Source organism: Balaenoptera musculus, chromosome 20, assembly GCF_009873245.2.
Source record: "Balaenoptera musculus isolate JJ_BM4_2016_0621 chromosome 20, mBalMus1.pri.v3, whole genome shotgun sequence".
NCBI lineage: Eukaryota > Metazoa > Chordata > Mammalia > Artiodactyla > Balaenopteridae > Balaenoptera > Balaenoptera musculus.
Window position 1 is genome coordinate 442892 of NC_045804.1, and position 15444 is coordinate 458335.

A 15444-nucleotide genomic window follows, 5' to 3' on the forward strand; every position below is an offset into this window, starting at 1 on the left:
CACTGGCACTTGGGTCATCTAGTGAACGGGCTGGGGCAAGACCTTGAGGAAGGGACCACAGGGCAGAGCAGGTCGGGAGGGGGCAGGATCGGATGACCCCGAGAGGGTGAGTGGGGAGCAGCCCCCCAAAAGGTGAGCGAGCAAGCCGAGACGGCCGTGGCTTTCAGCAGTGTTTTGTTTCGTTTTGTTTTCTTGGTCTTTAATTCTTTTTGAGGCTAATCTCCTCAAGAGTGTTGAGTTTTAAGACACTGCGTATTTTGGAAGGCTCCCTGGTTCACATGTGAAAATTTCCCCCCGTTCTTCACCCGTGAGTAAGTCCAGGGTGAAAGCTGCTGACCCTGAACGTGGGGAATCCTGAAGCTGAAGGCGCCGTGCAGCCCACAGGAAGCGTGGGAAGTGTCTGCTCCTGGAGAAAAAGTCCCAAGATCTGAACTCCTTCTGCAGCCCTTCTTCCAGGGTGGGTCTCTGTCTTGGGACGACACCCTCACCAGCTGCTGCGTGTCCCGTGCGGTTCCGGGGTGCAGGGACCTGGCAGGCGGGGGCCACGCCAACCTTCCCGCCCGCGCTGTTCCCCAGCTGGCACAAGCCCTGGCCTCCGTAAATGAAAGACTAAATGACCTGCCACTATTTTTATCCCTGTTAACTGTTTGGGTTTCAATTCAAAGCAGGAAGTATTTTAGGAAATAAAGACAGTGACCCTAAATGGAGAGGCACACACGACACAGGTGAAAAGACAGGAGCGTCCACAGGGTGCACCCAGACTCAAATGCCACACCTGCCAGGTGAACACGATGAAAAATAACTGTGATGCCACAGAGGGATGCAAATGAGACCGAGGACACGAAGGAATGATCATCGTCTTTATTCATACACACTTGCTTCCAAACTACAGTTAATGTATCTAACAAAGCGTATCATGCAAACAAAGATTGGAGGTTATATGAATTAGAGCAATGCAGTAATTTGTACATCCATTTCACCTGCGATAAACCAAATGTGATCTGACAGCTGAATGGCCTCTACGCTTTGCCAGCAGGTGCTTGACAGAAGGGAAAACTGCAACCTCCATCTCTTCCTCTTCCTCCTCCATACAAATTTGGGGTCTGATATAGGATCCTTTTCAAGAATGCTTTAGACACGGCTTGTCCTTCAGCCCACCCTTCCCCCAAATTCATGTAGCAAAGCAGTGATTCCAAATGTTTCTGACCATCTACAAAAGACATTCAAAAAGACCCTAATAGAAGAGATATGAGGTGAATTTTTAGACTCAAAAGGATAACAGCCTTCATGGATGATTTTGAATAGTCCACTAATCCCCTCAAGAAAAGAATCACACTTTTCCAGGAAGAGTATCAACAAGAATCTACCAACAATCACAGGAATAAATACTCCTAAAGTGAAGCAGAGGGGACAAAGACAGAGCTGCCTAATCAGAAAATGCAAAGCCACCTTTGTCTTATTTTAGAAAACAAAGGTTCTTATAAAGTAGCCTTGACAAGTAGGGTCCCGTCCACTCACGAGAGATGATGCCAATGGGCACATTTGCTGCTTCTTTCTTGGGGATGTCGGGGTAGTTCTGAGTCGCCCAGGGACCAAGTTCTCACAGGGCATCACTGAACTTTCACCATATACACGAGACCTGGGGGCCCGTGGGGACGGGAGACAGAGCTGAGGAGGCGCCTCCCACCCCCATGCCAAAAGGTGGTCACAGAGCCTCACAGAGCAAGGAAACGGGCCCCAGGGTCGCAGAGCCTCGCAGGGAAAGAAACGGGAAAGCTATCCTAGAGCTCCATCTGGAAAGGCGACAATAAAGCCATCTCTCCCGTGGTCCAAAAGTTTCTAGACTTAAGACAGTTGTCCCCAGTGTCTCATTAAAAACACGGAGGGCATCATTCTGCTAACACGTTCCACCTGGACTCCCAGCCAGTCATTGTCATGAGGACCCCATACCCCACTGGCTGGGAAAATCCTGCAGGGGGGCTGCAGGACGGGGGCGCTCTAGCCGACCCCAGCTGAGTCCTCCTACAGGCTCCATGTGATTGGAATCTTATGAAATTGTCAGTAGTTTTATTTTAAAAACTCACTTCTAAGAAAGAATTGAGTTAATCAAATTCTCTATAAAAAAGTACAAATAGCCCAGTATATTCAGATGTTCTGTTGGAATTAACAGATTAATTTCTTCCATAAGGTTTCAGAAAGGTCTTGGAACCTGTGGGCCTTAGTGGGGGTCATTTGAAGGCTGTTTGATGACAGAGCTAGACCTACACAGCTATTAACTGGCAGCCGATCACACAGGTCAGAGGCACTGGGGACCTAGTCATTCCACTCTGAACCCTCCCGACGGGCCCCTGACGTGACGGGATTAACAGAGCTGCGGTCAACACCATTTCTACACGGCTGCCTCCACCCACGCGTGACTCAGGGAACCTTTCTCACAACAGAAATACACAGCATTCCCTAGATTTGCTGCATTAGCCCAGACGGGAAATGACAGAAATGTTGACAGTCAGTATATTTCATAAAATGTAACCCAAGTAACCCAAGGAAAAGGTTTTAGAAATATTTCCCAACACTCCCTGTCAAATTAGGGTGTGGTCACTAACAGCCAGAATGCCTTCTGCTTCCTGTGGCTGTCAGGCCTTCGCTGTTCCCGTGGCCCTGAGAGTCTCCCTCTCTGGGTCCCTGCCCCGCGTCAGGCTCACGATCATGACTGTTTAGCGCTGCCCCTGCTGGGCTTAAAGAAGCAGGAAATGGTACAGGAAATAGGCGACTTCCTAAGACCAAGGTGAGAAGATGACTGTCAGATGGTGCTTCCTTTCTGAGGCTTTTAAAAACATAAGACCCTCACTTCGTCCTCCCCTTCGCTACTGAGAAAACAAACGCAGCAAAACACTCCAATTCCGCCTGCTCCGGGGAATCGGGGAGGTGGGGGGGGACCTGCAGTGTTAAGTTTTCTTGCTCTGTCCCCGCTCCCCCCCCGCCGACCCCCAGCTACAGGAAGTCACAGGGGAAAAGTGGGTGCGAACCCACCTGCCGGATGCTTCGGCCCCGCCCAGAGAACCGGGAGCCCCGTCAAGGGGGCAGGAAGGCTGTTGCTGGCGCTTGGGAGGTGCTCGCGGAGGAGGACCAGCACCCGCATCCGACACCGCCCGACGGCTGGGCCTCCGGGAACTGCAGCTCCCGCCCCGGACGCCCTCGCCTCCCCGCCCTCCTGGCTTCCTCCTACTGCAAGCGTCCGCCAGCCCTTCCGCACTCAGACCCGCTCTTCCCTAAACTCCCTGCCGACCACGGCTAAGGACCACGGCTCAGAGGGGCTCGACAGTCGTTCGCCGAATCGCATTAATCCGGGTCCTCACGCTCTCCCAGCTGACCATCTCAGACCAAGTTTCCGGAGATCTCTTAACCCTCTGGCTTCCTCCCCAAATCCTAGTAAGAAAGCCTAACCATCTCTGAAGACACGACAAGGCAGAGATTCTGCATGAACGTGAACAAAATAGGAGTAGACGTGATGAAGAGCCATCGCTCGGTTCCCGGGGTCTCCTATCGACCTTCTGAATCGTTCCAGCCTCGAGCGAACCCCCCGTTAACCTCTGCGGGCTGCACACCCCGGATTCTTCCTTCGAACCAAGCCCCTCGTGGGTCTGAACGAGATGCCGAGGAGGGCCGCCCGCCCACTGGCCGCAGCCTTGGAGGGACGTCCCGCCTCCCAGGGGAAGGTCACGGGACCAACCTGAATGGCCTTTGGCGTCACACTGTCTGGCGGGGACCCAGCTCGCGCTGGATTCCCCTGCGGGCCTGGACCTCCACGGGCCCCGGCGACACAGGCCGTGCCCGGGGCTGGCCCTTCCCGGGTCCCTCAGTGACTTGGCCCTTCAGGGCCTCCTCGTTACCCCAGCCCCTTTGAAACGGCAGCCCCTTCCCTGCGGCTTTATTTTACGTGACCTCCACGAAGGGGGATAAAGCCACAGACCTTCATCGATCCGTTCTGCTAACGGTTACCAGCATGCCGCGTGCTTTCAGCAGCACCGTCTCGGCTTGCTCAGATTTTTTAAAAGCATTAGCTTCTATCTCCATTCGGGACACGGCAACGTACCAACACGCCCCATCACGGTAACACTTCCCTGGCACCGGAGTTTTTCCTGTTTTCCCCCCAAGTTTGTCGTCAAGCCTGCAGTCGCTCACGCAGCGTACGGGGCCCCCCAGACACGGTGTTTCCTTTAGAACTTTGCCACACACTCAGAAAGGATAAAAACCAGCTGGGATGTTTCCTAGAGAAAGAGGAATAGTTTGGGAACGTGTCGGCTGTGTGAAGGGCCGCGTGACCTGCCCGGGGCTTAGCGCGAGCAGGCAGTGAGGGGCTCGGGAACACGTGGTTCAACCCCGTGGGCTCCCTTCTGGGACTTTGCTCACCTCCGGGGCTTCGCTGGGGACCTGTCGTCCTGCTGTTGCGCCCTTCCGGGGCAGGGGACCGGCTCTTCTGCTTCTTAGGCTCTTTCTGTACTTGGGTCCCTTTTCTAGCAGACCAAACGAGGTGCACCTGGGGAAGGTGTGGCCCCCGCACGTGCACGGACCCATGGGGCCACAGCTCCGCAGCCAGGGCCCCCCTGGAGCCCTTCAGTCTACGGCCCATAAAAGGTGGCGGAAGAATTTGCTCTTTTCTGGTCTAACCTGTTCCCTACCCCATCTCTTCCTCCAGTCAAGGGTTCCCAGGATGGCCGAGGCCTCTCATCCCTAAGACCCCTCAGCGGTCGTGTGGCAGCTGAAAATCAGGCAAAGAGCCAGACAGTAAAAATGAGAAGACGCTTCGCTGGGACACGCTTCTGGGGAACAAGGGGGAAGAGAGCAGCCCCCTGTAAGGACTGACAACCGTGTCCCTCGTAAACGTTCTTTCTGCTGTTGCTGACCGGCTCCCCCGAGGACCCCGCGCTGTGATGCTGTGTCCCACGGAAGCGCTCCTTGCAGGACAGGGAAGGCCGCTTCTAGCAACATCTGGGAGAGCCTCTGCAGCCTCCCCAGAGCGTCTGCTGACAGCTCCAGGGCCTGGCTGTGCCTCACCACGTCCGCACGTGCGGGAGCGGACGGCGGGGCGTGCCGGGGACGGTGAGATGGACAGCACGCTTCCGGGGCACCCACACACCGTGTCAGGAAGGGTATCCTCCCGTCCCTCCTGCCCAGAGTCTCCAACAGCAACAAGGCTGAAGGGAAGAACTAAGCGAACAAAGTGCAGCCCGGGGGCCGTGACGACACCACATCTGCACGAACGCACTGGGGGCACGGGAGCCGAACATGTCCTGCGACCACAGGAGGAAGCGTGATGAAGGCGACAGGGCTCAGAGGCTAAGAGGGAGCCTCGCCTCGACAGCAACCCGCCCCCCGACGAAACTTCTGTTTGCAGGTAGAATCAAGTATTTTTATGTATATGTGTATGTAATTGATCTAATTGATCATGCAAAGTAGCCATTCACCTTCAAAATTAGATCTACTGCAATAAAAAATCAGTACGCCCGACACAGTGCCAATGCAGGGTACACACCGAGTCGGGGTGGGGAAGAGGAAGCACAGCGGCACAGAAGAAAGCTAACACTTAATCATGAAAGCAGACTAGAAACCAGAGCCTTCACAAATACAGCACAGTTGTGTCTTATAAAATTATTGTAATACTCTTTGTACTTGATACGATTATATCAATAACATAGATTCACTTGTTATTAAGGTTTATTCTAAACATGCAAAATTCATTGCATGATGCCTTTGCAAAACATATTAAAATCCTTCTAGCAATAAAACCTCTTTGAGCTGATACGTATCCAGGTTTCCTGTTCTACAGCTTCAGGTGTGTCATTCAACATGAACCGGAAATGGGGGACCAAAACTGTATTGTTCATCCCAAGAGGATGTCGAGGGTTGGAGACGTGAGGGAAATCAATTCTAGGGGCTGAAGTTAGAGTCAACACTTGGATTAACTTACTGTACATCGTACTCTCATAAACACCGCAGCCTATTAAATAAATAAGTACAAAAGGGGTGGGAGGTGTACGCTTCGGCTTCTTAGGAAGTAGGCAGCGAAGTATCGGTGTGAGGGGGGTTGGCTAACAACACTTGTGAGTAGTGGCATGATCGCTGATGGCACCCTGGATCCAGAATAATCTCCCAGAGATTAAAATGAACGTCACACGCACACTGATCTACCCTTGATCTGAAATGATTTCACATGCTCGTTTACCGGAGTCCTTAGAAGATTTGGCCTCTTAAAAAGAAATGCAAGTATCAAGACAGTTATCAGCCAAGTAGGGTACAAGATGACAGATGCCCCCAACACTCATCTGAGGCTTTCTTCCTCTCTCTGTTTGAACTGGTAACCGCTGGACCGTTACTGTGAGTGGGTTACGAATGTCAGCATCTGGGAACAGTGAGCTTGCAGACGGGACTAGATTCCTCCCGGCCTCTTGGGCTCTAGGGACCGTGTCCATCGAGGCAGAGAACACAAGCAGTGGGTTTTCTGAAGCCCCAATCCCACCGCCCCCAGGTCCCGCCTTGCTCACTCTCTGGGCTCCCCGTTCTTTTACTCCAAAGATGTCTTGGGTGGAGATGTTTCCGGCCCCCTGGACTGGGGCGGGTTCCTTTGAACATGTCTGGTTGGGGGATCCGGATGGTGAAAATCAACAGAGCGTTTGGAAAACATGTCAAATTGTACCAAAAAAAAAAAAAAGGGGGGGCAGAGTCTGTTTGCCTTCCAGGAAGGGTTAACCTACCGCCAGATGTGACCTCTACACAATTAAACTGGATGCTGTACATGACATCGTCTGCCGCCAAGGTGACGCTCTTGGTCGTGAGAGACTCTGAACAGCTGATCACGTGTGGACTAATAACCCTACGGTTTTCAGGCCTCCACCTGGAAGCAAGGCGGTGGCCTTCAAACTTTAGGGCTGAGGATCATTTCCCAGGGCTGGGGGCAGGGGCGGGGCTGGGGAGGCGCCTGCCCTCGGCGCTGAGTTTCATACTGTGCTCTGTATGGTGGGGTGCACGAACTGGGGGTTGACATACGAGAACCCTTCAAAATCAGACTGGTCGATGTTGGCGATGACCAGCTGGTCGGGCGGCGTTAAGACGGGCTGCCCTCGCGTGAAGAACTTGTCAAAGTTCTCTGCTCCTTTGCCGCACTGCGGAGAGAAAAGAGAAAGGAGGAGAGGTCAGTAGCTATTACAGAGCCAGGCAGCGGCTCTCTGGGCCGCTGCGGGGAGGAGCGTGGCCGGGGGCGTCGGGGCTGCCTAGGCGGGAGGAGTTCCGGAGGATTTGCAGGCCGACGGGATTCGCAAGCCAGGCGGACCGAACAATCAGAGAGAGCCACTCAGCTGTAAACCATCCGGCAGCCTCGGGGCGGACACCCCAGGCGGGAGGGCCGTGCTGCCGGGAAGGCGACAGCGACGACGGCCTCTTTTCTCTCTCGTCCCGTCACAGAGCCACGAGCACGAGGCCGCAGGCACGGGGCCAGCGGGCACACGTCCACGCTGAACGGCTGGGACGTGGGTGGAAATGAGGGCAGGGACCCCTGAACTGAGAGGCTGGGATACTGTCCCACGTCTGGTTCTTTGCAAACGTATCTGTAATACAGTAAAAGCTGTGTTATTCTTGTCTTCCAACTGGGAGGTTCTAGAATATCTCAGCCCCGAAATTAATCTTCAACCAGGAAGGGATCGGCGTAGTGGCGAGGCTGGGCCGTTCTTTCCTGGGCTTGGCGGTCTAGGTACGTCTGGTCAACCAGCAGACAGGTCGCCGTGGCACGCGTCGCCGGTGGCTTCGGTCTGGACGAGGTTTGTGCTGGTGCCCCGAGAAGGCAAAGTTTCCGTCCTGGACACTCATTCCTCCCCCCTGGGTCCACCAGGGCACCTCGTGAAGATGGGCTGTGGGCAGAGCTGCCCTGGCGGGGGGCGGTCTGGAAACCCGGCCGCTTAAGCAGCACTGCTTTGGGAGCCTGACCCCGAATACGAGGAAGGGGTGTCCCGTTCGCTTTCCCAGCCACCGGAAGGCTGTGGCATGTTGGGGTCCCAGGATCCCAGGTGACTCTGAGACAGAGTGCTGGGAGGTGTTCTGGTGACACAGTGACCCATCTCCTCCTCCATCCCCGGCCGGTACTACGAGGCAGCGTGAAATGATCCTGAGCTAGCCGAAGGCGTCCTTGCACCTTTAACAGAGCACAGCTCTAGGTAGACTGCGAAGAGGGGTCCACCCCTTCTCCTCATCTGTAAAATGGGGAGAATATCTGGGCCCCCTCCTGGGCTGCCACGAAGGTTGAACGTACAGTGTTTCACACAGAGCCCAGCACGTGACGGAGCGCACGACACCTACTGCTGCTATGTTTGTAATGGCAGCTGAGTCTTGGGCTGCGTTTTCTCACCTCCTCTGTCACATCCCTTCCCCATCTTCTAGAAGCTCTCCTCGAGAATCTAGCTTCGTTATACTTTCCCCACCCTCTTATCAAATAATCTGTCTCGGTGGAAAGCACGCCATAAATTCAAGGTAAGGTCTTCCTAGCTGATGCCTTTCCTTTCTGGGGTGTTTTTTTTTTTTTTTTAAATTAATTAATTAATTAATTAATTTATTTTTGGCTGTGTTGGGTCTTCGTTTCTGTGCGAGGGCTTTCTCTAGTTGCGGCGAGCGGGGGCCACTCCTCATCGCGGTGCGCGGGCCTCTCACTATCGCGGCCTCTCTTGTTGCGGAGCACAGGCTCCAGACGTGCAGGCTCAGTAGTTGTGGCTCACGGGCCTATTTGCTCTGCGGCATGCGGGATCTTCCCAGACCAGGGCTCGAACCCGTGTCCCCTGCGTTGGCAGGCAGATTCTCAACCACTGCGCCACCAGGGAAGCCCTCTGGGGTGGTTTTTATTTTCGTAAGCGACCACCTGCTTTTTAACCGGAGGCGAGTTCAGAGCAGTGACTGCTGGGGGGGTACGCGGGGGAACGAGTTGGGGGATTGTCTGGGGCCCCTCCAGTCACTCTGCAGGGGTCACGCTGTTGGTCCCGCTCGTCCCTCGGGTCCTGCCGCCTGCACGTGGGACGGTGGGGCTTTCCCTTCACACTCCGCCTTTCCAAGGAGCACAAAGGTCAGCAGAAGCAGGGCCTGCGGCCTGCACCCCCTACAGGCACAGGCCACCGTGAAGCAGTCAAGGGACTCTTCAAGGAGAAAGGGCACGATGTTTCTCCCCAAGAACTAAGCAAGGCTCTGCACTTGATACATCAGTGAAACCAACCGACGTCCACAGAGCACCACACTCAGACCCCGCGGTGAAGATGACACCAGCGGAAGAAAGAGCCCTGCTTTGGAGACACCAGTGGCTCTCAACCAGGGAAGGTCTTGCCCCCGCCCTGCGGACATCTGGCAACGTCTGAGCTCCTTTTTGGTTGTCATGACTGGGATGGGTAACCACAAAGAGGCGGTGGCCCCGAGATCCACAGGGCTGCGGCTGAGGAACCTGGAATATTCCGACTGCGAAGCAAGGCTCAGTGCGTCCCAAGGTCAGTGTGAGGGCAAAAGTGGAGGCCAAACGAGGAAACCAGGCAAAACAGCCAGATCTGAGAGCAGAGAACGGAGAAGCTGCAGAAGCTCAAGGCAGAAGTCCCGTACGCAAGTGTCACAGCCTCGGTGGACTTGGCTTTGAGTGGAACACCCTTCGGGACCCCGAGTAATCAACACCCATTGCCTGGAAGGTTTCAAGCAAATCTACTGCGGGTGCTCCCAGCAGCTGGGACGTGTGCTTCCTCAAATAGAGGTTACTTCCTTCATTGATTCCTGATATTCACTAACTACGCAAAGATGAGCGAGAAGGAATTTCTGGGGAAAAAATAAAAGGAGGTGAAGTCCCTAAGAGGAAGAGGAAGGCGAGCCATGGTGAAATCTCTCTCCGCTAGCTGGAGACCCATCCTTGCAGCTCCAGGTCCGTCCATCTGTCCTGTGAACAGATCACACAGCCTCTGTGCAACCACAAGGCTCAAAGGAAAGACTGACACTTTCCCCTGAGCCCCTTCTGCAGAGTACTCACAGATCACCTTCCAATGGGAATCTCTCAAAGCCAGGGCTTCACCGCCAAAGAAAAATAAAAAACAAAGTAAACAGAGAGATCCCAAGGTCTCGGAAGGGGGACCACGTGACCATCAACACGGAGGAGCCTGGGGATGGGCATGAAGCTTGAGGACGTTAAGTTCTAAAGCCGCGTCCAGAGGCGGCGCCTCCTAAAGGGCAACGCAGCTTGCGAAGCCCGGGATGGCGACGCACGGACGGAAATCCTCGGCGTGTAAGCTGCGGGCCGTGACCATGCTGCTGGCGGGGGCCGAGGGGTATGGCGGAGACCAGGTCAACCCAACCCCGAGCGGGCAGGCGGAGGCAAAGAATGAAAGCTCCGTGACTATGAGTGGGTCTCGGCAAGCCGTGCGGGGAAGGGTCTGGAAGAGCTGAAGGCGGGGTCTGAGGATGAGCTGAGATCCAAGGCTCAGAAGGATACTTTACCCCGAGGGAGATCCCACCGGACAGAAGACACTCCCCCCAAGGGGCGGGGGGACCTCGGCTGGTTTTACCACCGGTTTGGCTCGATGAGAATCAGCACTTGCTTTAAAAATGAGCGCTCCACAACTCAGCGAAGTCAGACCAGAAATAGACAGCCTCCTTTAGGTCAAACTGGAGAAGATCTTGAACTGCTTGTCTATCAAGACTTTTGTGCAAAAAATGCAACTGTCCTCATACCACCACCCACGCCACCACCACCCACTGAACGGGATAATGAAACTTAGGGTCCTTTGGATCCCTGGGGAAAAGACAAACAACGGCTTTAACCAGCTATCGTCTTTTACGGTAGAGAAGAGTCTTCTGGCCACCTGGGAGCCGGTCTCACCGGGGCCATCAGCTGGCGGGGAATGGGCCTCGGGCGCCACCTTGGATCTGAGAGGCAGCCAGAAGAGGCCCGGGGACTGAATGGGGGGCGCGGGGGACAACAGGCAGGCTGGGGTGTCCCCGGCCTCAGGGCTCTCGGCCACCTGAGGACACAGGTGAAGGCAGCACTCGCTAGCTGTGAGCAGGACCCCGCGGCTGGGTGTGTGCTGCCCCAGCTCCGAAGGCCACCCACACCTTTTGCCAACTGAAGCTGCCAGGACGCCCGCGGGACGTGAGGTCCCCACGACTGGCTGGGACAAGAGCGGGGGGGAGGGCGGAGGAAGTGGCCCAAGCACGGCTGGGCCAGCACGTGCGCCCAGACCGGGCGACCTCCGTGTTCGCGGTGACGCACTTGACAACAGGGGAAGAGGGGGGGTACGGTGGGGCTGAAGCACCCGACCAGAGGCCGGGAGCCCGGGCTGGCTCAGGCAGCGCACGTGCCTCTCTGTACAGACAGGGACGCAAACACCCACCTCCCACGGCTGTTGTGAGGTCAGAGGGACGGCACGTGTGCGACCCTTTCTAGATGACCAGGCCTGGTACAGACCTACGACGCCACACGCAGCGCACGTGCCCGGTGTGGAGACGGCCACTGATTACAGGCGGAGGACGAGTGGAACACTATTAATGGTCTATCTCCTGCCTCCGCTCTGGATTCAGGACTTCACTCCTCTGCTCTTTGAACGCTCCCACCCATTCGGTGAAATCATCGATGAGTAAAATGAATCCAGGAGAAATCGGGATGGCAGACGTGTGGCAAAGCCCCGGGCGGGATCTGGGATGCTCTGCTCCCCACCCAGAGCCCCGCGTGGCGCACGGCCGGTCGGCTCACAGCCTCCGCATCTTTGCGGGGCGCCGTGGGGAAGGGACGGAGCCTGAGCCGGGCTGTGGGCCTCCGGCTGCGACGCTTACCTGGCAGAGGCCACTGAGAGTGCACCACGCGTGCTGGTCTCAAGCCCGTCCCGTCCACCTTGCTGTCTCGGTGACGTAGAAATTAACCTCATGGTCACCGGCGCGGGACTTAGGGTGAGTGTGAGTAGCTCGAACACGCTGCCGTTAGAGCAGAACTCCAGACCGAACCCGGGAGAGCACGAAGGGTGCAGAACGAAGCCAGAGTAAAGGTGTGCAGCGCAACGAAGGAGAGAGGAAGCTTCTCAGGGTGGGGGCCGTCCCCGCGTCCCGAGCCCCGGGCTGAGGGGCTGACCTCGGCCCCGCGCCGTGGCCCCCGTGGAGGGTGGCGAGCACACGACCCGCGATGGGCTCGGCTCCCGACCCTTCATGGCGTTAAACCCGCGGCAGAAAGGAGCGGGCGCCTCCTGGGAGGTCACGTCCACACCACGGAGCCGTCCAGCGAGCGGGCTGGGCCGCCGGGCGGCAGCCGGGGGTCTGCCCTTCCTACGATCAGCATGCTGGGCGGGGGGCCTCCGTGCACGACCAACACAAGCAGGCGCACACGCCAAGGGTTAGGAAGAAGTGAGGTTAGTTTGCGCATTGCGTCACCCAACGTTCTGGAGATGTGCTCACCGAAGGCCTGGACGCCCACTGAAGCCAGTGCATTTTGGTGCAGAAAGTCTGGAGGAGGAGAATGGGCAGAGGAGAGGATGTGGAAAACAGTCAGTGCCCGGCCTGGGGACAAAAGGAAAGGAGCGGCTCCCACGCAAAGGAGGCCACACGCCCACGTGAGCAACGCAGGGACAAAGTGTATAGATTCACGCACGCGTACAGCTTTCTGGAAGGTTACAGAAACGTCAAGTGAGCCGCGGGAGTGGTCCCTGGGGAGAGGGAGATCCCGCTTTTTCATTTTATATCCTTCTCTACTGCTTAACTGTCTCTTTCACCACAAGGAGATTGTATTTTAACAATAACTTTTAAAAAGGGACTGGGGCCTCTTTCACCTCCTGCCAGCGTCCCCTGGAGACAGGCCCTATTTTCTCAGACAAAATTAAACAGGGCTCCCCTCGCCTGCCGCCTCAGCGCGCCTCTCAGGAAAGGCCACTTCTGGCCTGGCGGCGGCTGTGAAGACAGACACACTGAACGATTAGGTTCGTGCAGGTGAGAGCCCCGTGTGTCTGAGGGCAGAGGCTCTGGCCTGCCGTGGCCTGTATCCTCTGGAATGAGGACACACACACCGCCTGGTCTTTCTTTACACGCACGGCCAGCTCCAGGGCGTTCAAGGCCGCCTTTCCAAGAGTGGCTGTTGTCATGCCCAGCATCACGGGGCCTTCACTCCGGACCATGGGTACCGGACTGGTCCCTTCCCTCGGCCTGAGGCCCGCAGGGGCTGCGTTCCCCGTGACTCCCCGCCGGCAGCTCCCTGAGCCTTGCGAGAGCGCCACTTATTCATATTGATAATTATTTAAAAGTCTCATTTCTTCCCATTTCTCTTTCAAGCAGAAGAGCATCTGGGAGCATAATTACCAAGGAATAGGAAGACATCCTGCCTCTAATCGACCAAGGAGAAGGTGCTGTCTCAGGCGGGTTCCAAGGCTTAAATCCCACCTCAGCGCCTCACAAGATGGCAGGTCCTAGTCTCCCAGGGCCGGTCAGTGTCTGTATGCCGTCAGAGAAGCTCCCTGAGCCTTGAGAATCTTGATTTTAATTAGCATCACTGCTGCTGGTTCCACGGAAAGGCCCAGAGGATGAACCCCACCTGCCACCGGGCAGAACTGATTAGATGCGGCCTGAGGCTGCTGTCCACTCCGGGGTCTTCTTCTCCTGTCACCTGGAGAGCTGCTACCCCGTATAAATAACTTCTTGGAGCAATCATCGAAAGAATACAGTGCCGTGGGAGGTCCTTAGTTGTAGGGAGAGGCACACGGAATTATTTAGGTGTAAAGAGGCATTATTTAGGTGTACGTCTGCAGCTTACTTTCAAATGGTTCAGAAAAGAAAATATGTACATGTGTGTCCTTGCCTACACGCCCTCACAGAGATGCAGAGGGAGAATGACACAGGGAACGTGCCGAAATGTGAGCACTGAGGGAATGTGGGTGAAGGGGATGCAGCAGTTCTTTACACTGCCTTTGCAACTCTTCCACAAGTCTGAAATTAATAATTATTTCAAGATAAATAACAAATATTAAAAAGAATACTGCATTAACCTTGATAAGCAAACCATCATCAAACTATCTAAACAAACTAATGACCCTGTGAGAAAAAGGACTTTGAGGCCATCAGGAAAATGAATCTGACTGTGCATCTCGCCGCAGACCCGAGGAAAGTCCTTCTCTTCCTTTCTCTGTCTCTTTTTGATAAAATAGCGACAGCAATTTCCCAAGAAAGCCCACCTGAGATAGACAGGCCTATTTCTAAAGTGCTCTGCTCACCCAGCAATCCTGGATACATTTCTCAGTGTTCACTTTGTAGATTAATCTCTAATAACCACTTCAGTACAGTGGACGCTTCTGGCCGGCCTGTGAACGAGCTCGTCTGCTCCTTGGTGCCAATGGATAGAATTCAAAAACAGAAGCACCAATTAACTCTCTGCTTCCGATATTTGTGTAGACTGTTATTTCTCGTGGGTAGGCTGAATGGAGATGTGAAGACTGTTCCTGGGCATTTTATTCACAGGAATAGTAAGTCAGGATAAACGCCTACAAAATTCAAAGTGACACTGGCTCAGGATCTCGGGCTCGCGTGTGCCTCTGAGGGCAGCCTGCAGGGACTAAGACGCAGGCCTTTTATGGTTTCAGGAAAAGCAAACAGAAAGAGCTTTCCTTCTTCAGGGAGTGCTCAGGAGGCTGGGCCATCGTCCTTTCGTGGTACCTCCTGCTTTACAGAGAGGCGAGTAAAGAGGAAGCTGGAAGCAGCTTGCTTTGTGCTTTTTCCCACAGGGAGGAAGGGAAGCTGCGTAGCTAACACTCTCCAGGAGAGCGTCACCGCACAGCTGTCCGGTTTTGCTTTGGCTTCGGTTTTTCCAAAGAAACCAGCACGCGAGGACGGGCCCGCTTTCTAGCAAGTCATCTTCACCTTCACAATCGCACACGGGACACGGATTCTCCCGCCGTGGGGGGCTGCAGGGCAGGCTCCCGACTCCCTCTTGGAGCTGGTGCACCCCTGAGCCCCCAGACTCGCCCCCCTCGGGGGGACGGCCACAGTCCCCCCCACCTGACACCGTCACCCCTCTCCCCGCCCTCCTTCCCGTGTGGCCTTGAACAGAACCCGGGCCACCGCTGCACTGCAGACCCGCCCTTCATGTTGCCGTGGATGGAACGTTCTGCTGGAGCCTCTTCGAGGACGCAGTGCATCGCGCCACACACTGGGACGGTGGAACCCCACGTTTTCCAGGCACTTTGGTGCAGCTTCAGGGAGACAGGAAGGTGAGCAAAGCCAGGGCACCGTGGGAGCCCCGACCCTCCAGGGAAGCGCTGGCTGCCCACTGATACGGTAGCTCGGCTCTCTGAGGGAAGTCGGTGACTCTGAAACAAGCTTTCATCGGAGGGTCCAAAACGAAAGTGGAAACTAAAACAAACATGAGACTCCCAAGCTTACAGGGCAAGCCTGATCTCCGGATAACTGCGGGCA

At 55.4% G+C, this 15444-nt stretch overlaps 1 protein-coding gene across 2 annotated transcripts in view; it reads right to left on the reverse strand.

Moving 5' to 3' along the window:
- Positions 1-846: 846 nt before the first annotated feature.
- PRKCA (protein kinase C alpha) overlaps positions 847-15444 on the reverse strand; it is a 364830-nt gene continuing 350232 nt past the window's right edge. The window contains exons 17-18 of one of the 2 annotated variants that reach the window (XM_036836347.1): positions 12445-12492; positions 847-7160 (exon numbers count right to left, since the gene is read on the reverse strand). In XM_036836347.1, coding sequence (XP_036692242.1) covers positions 6996-7160; positions 12445-12492 — 213 coding nt within the window. In that variant the 3' untranslated portion in view covers positions 847-6995. The remainder of the gene's footprint in view (positions 7161-12444; positions 12493-15444) is intronic. The other variant, XM_036836348.1, reaches the window with a different exon arrangement.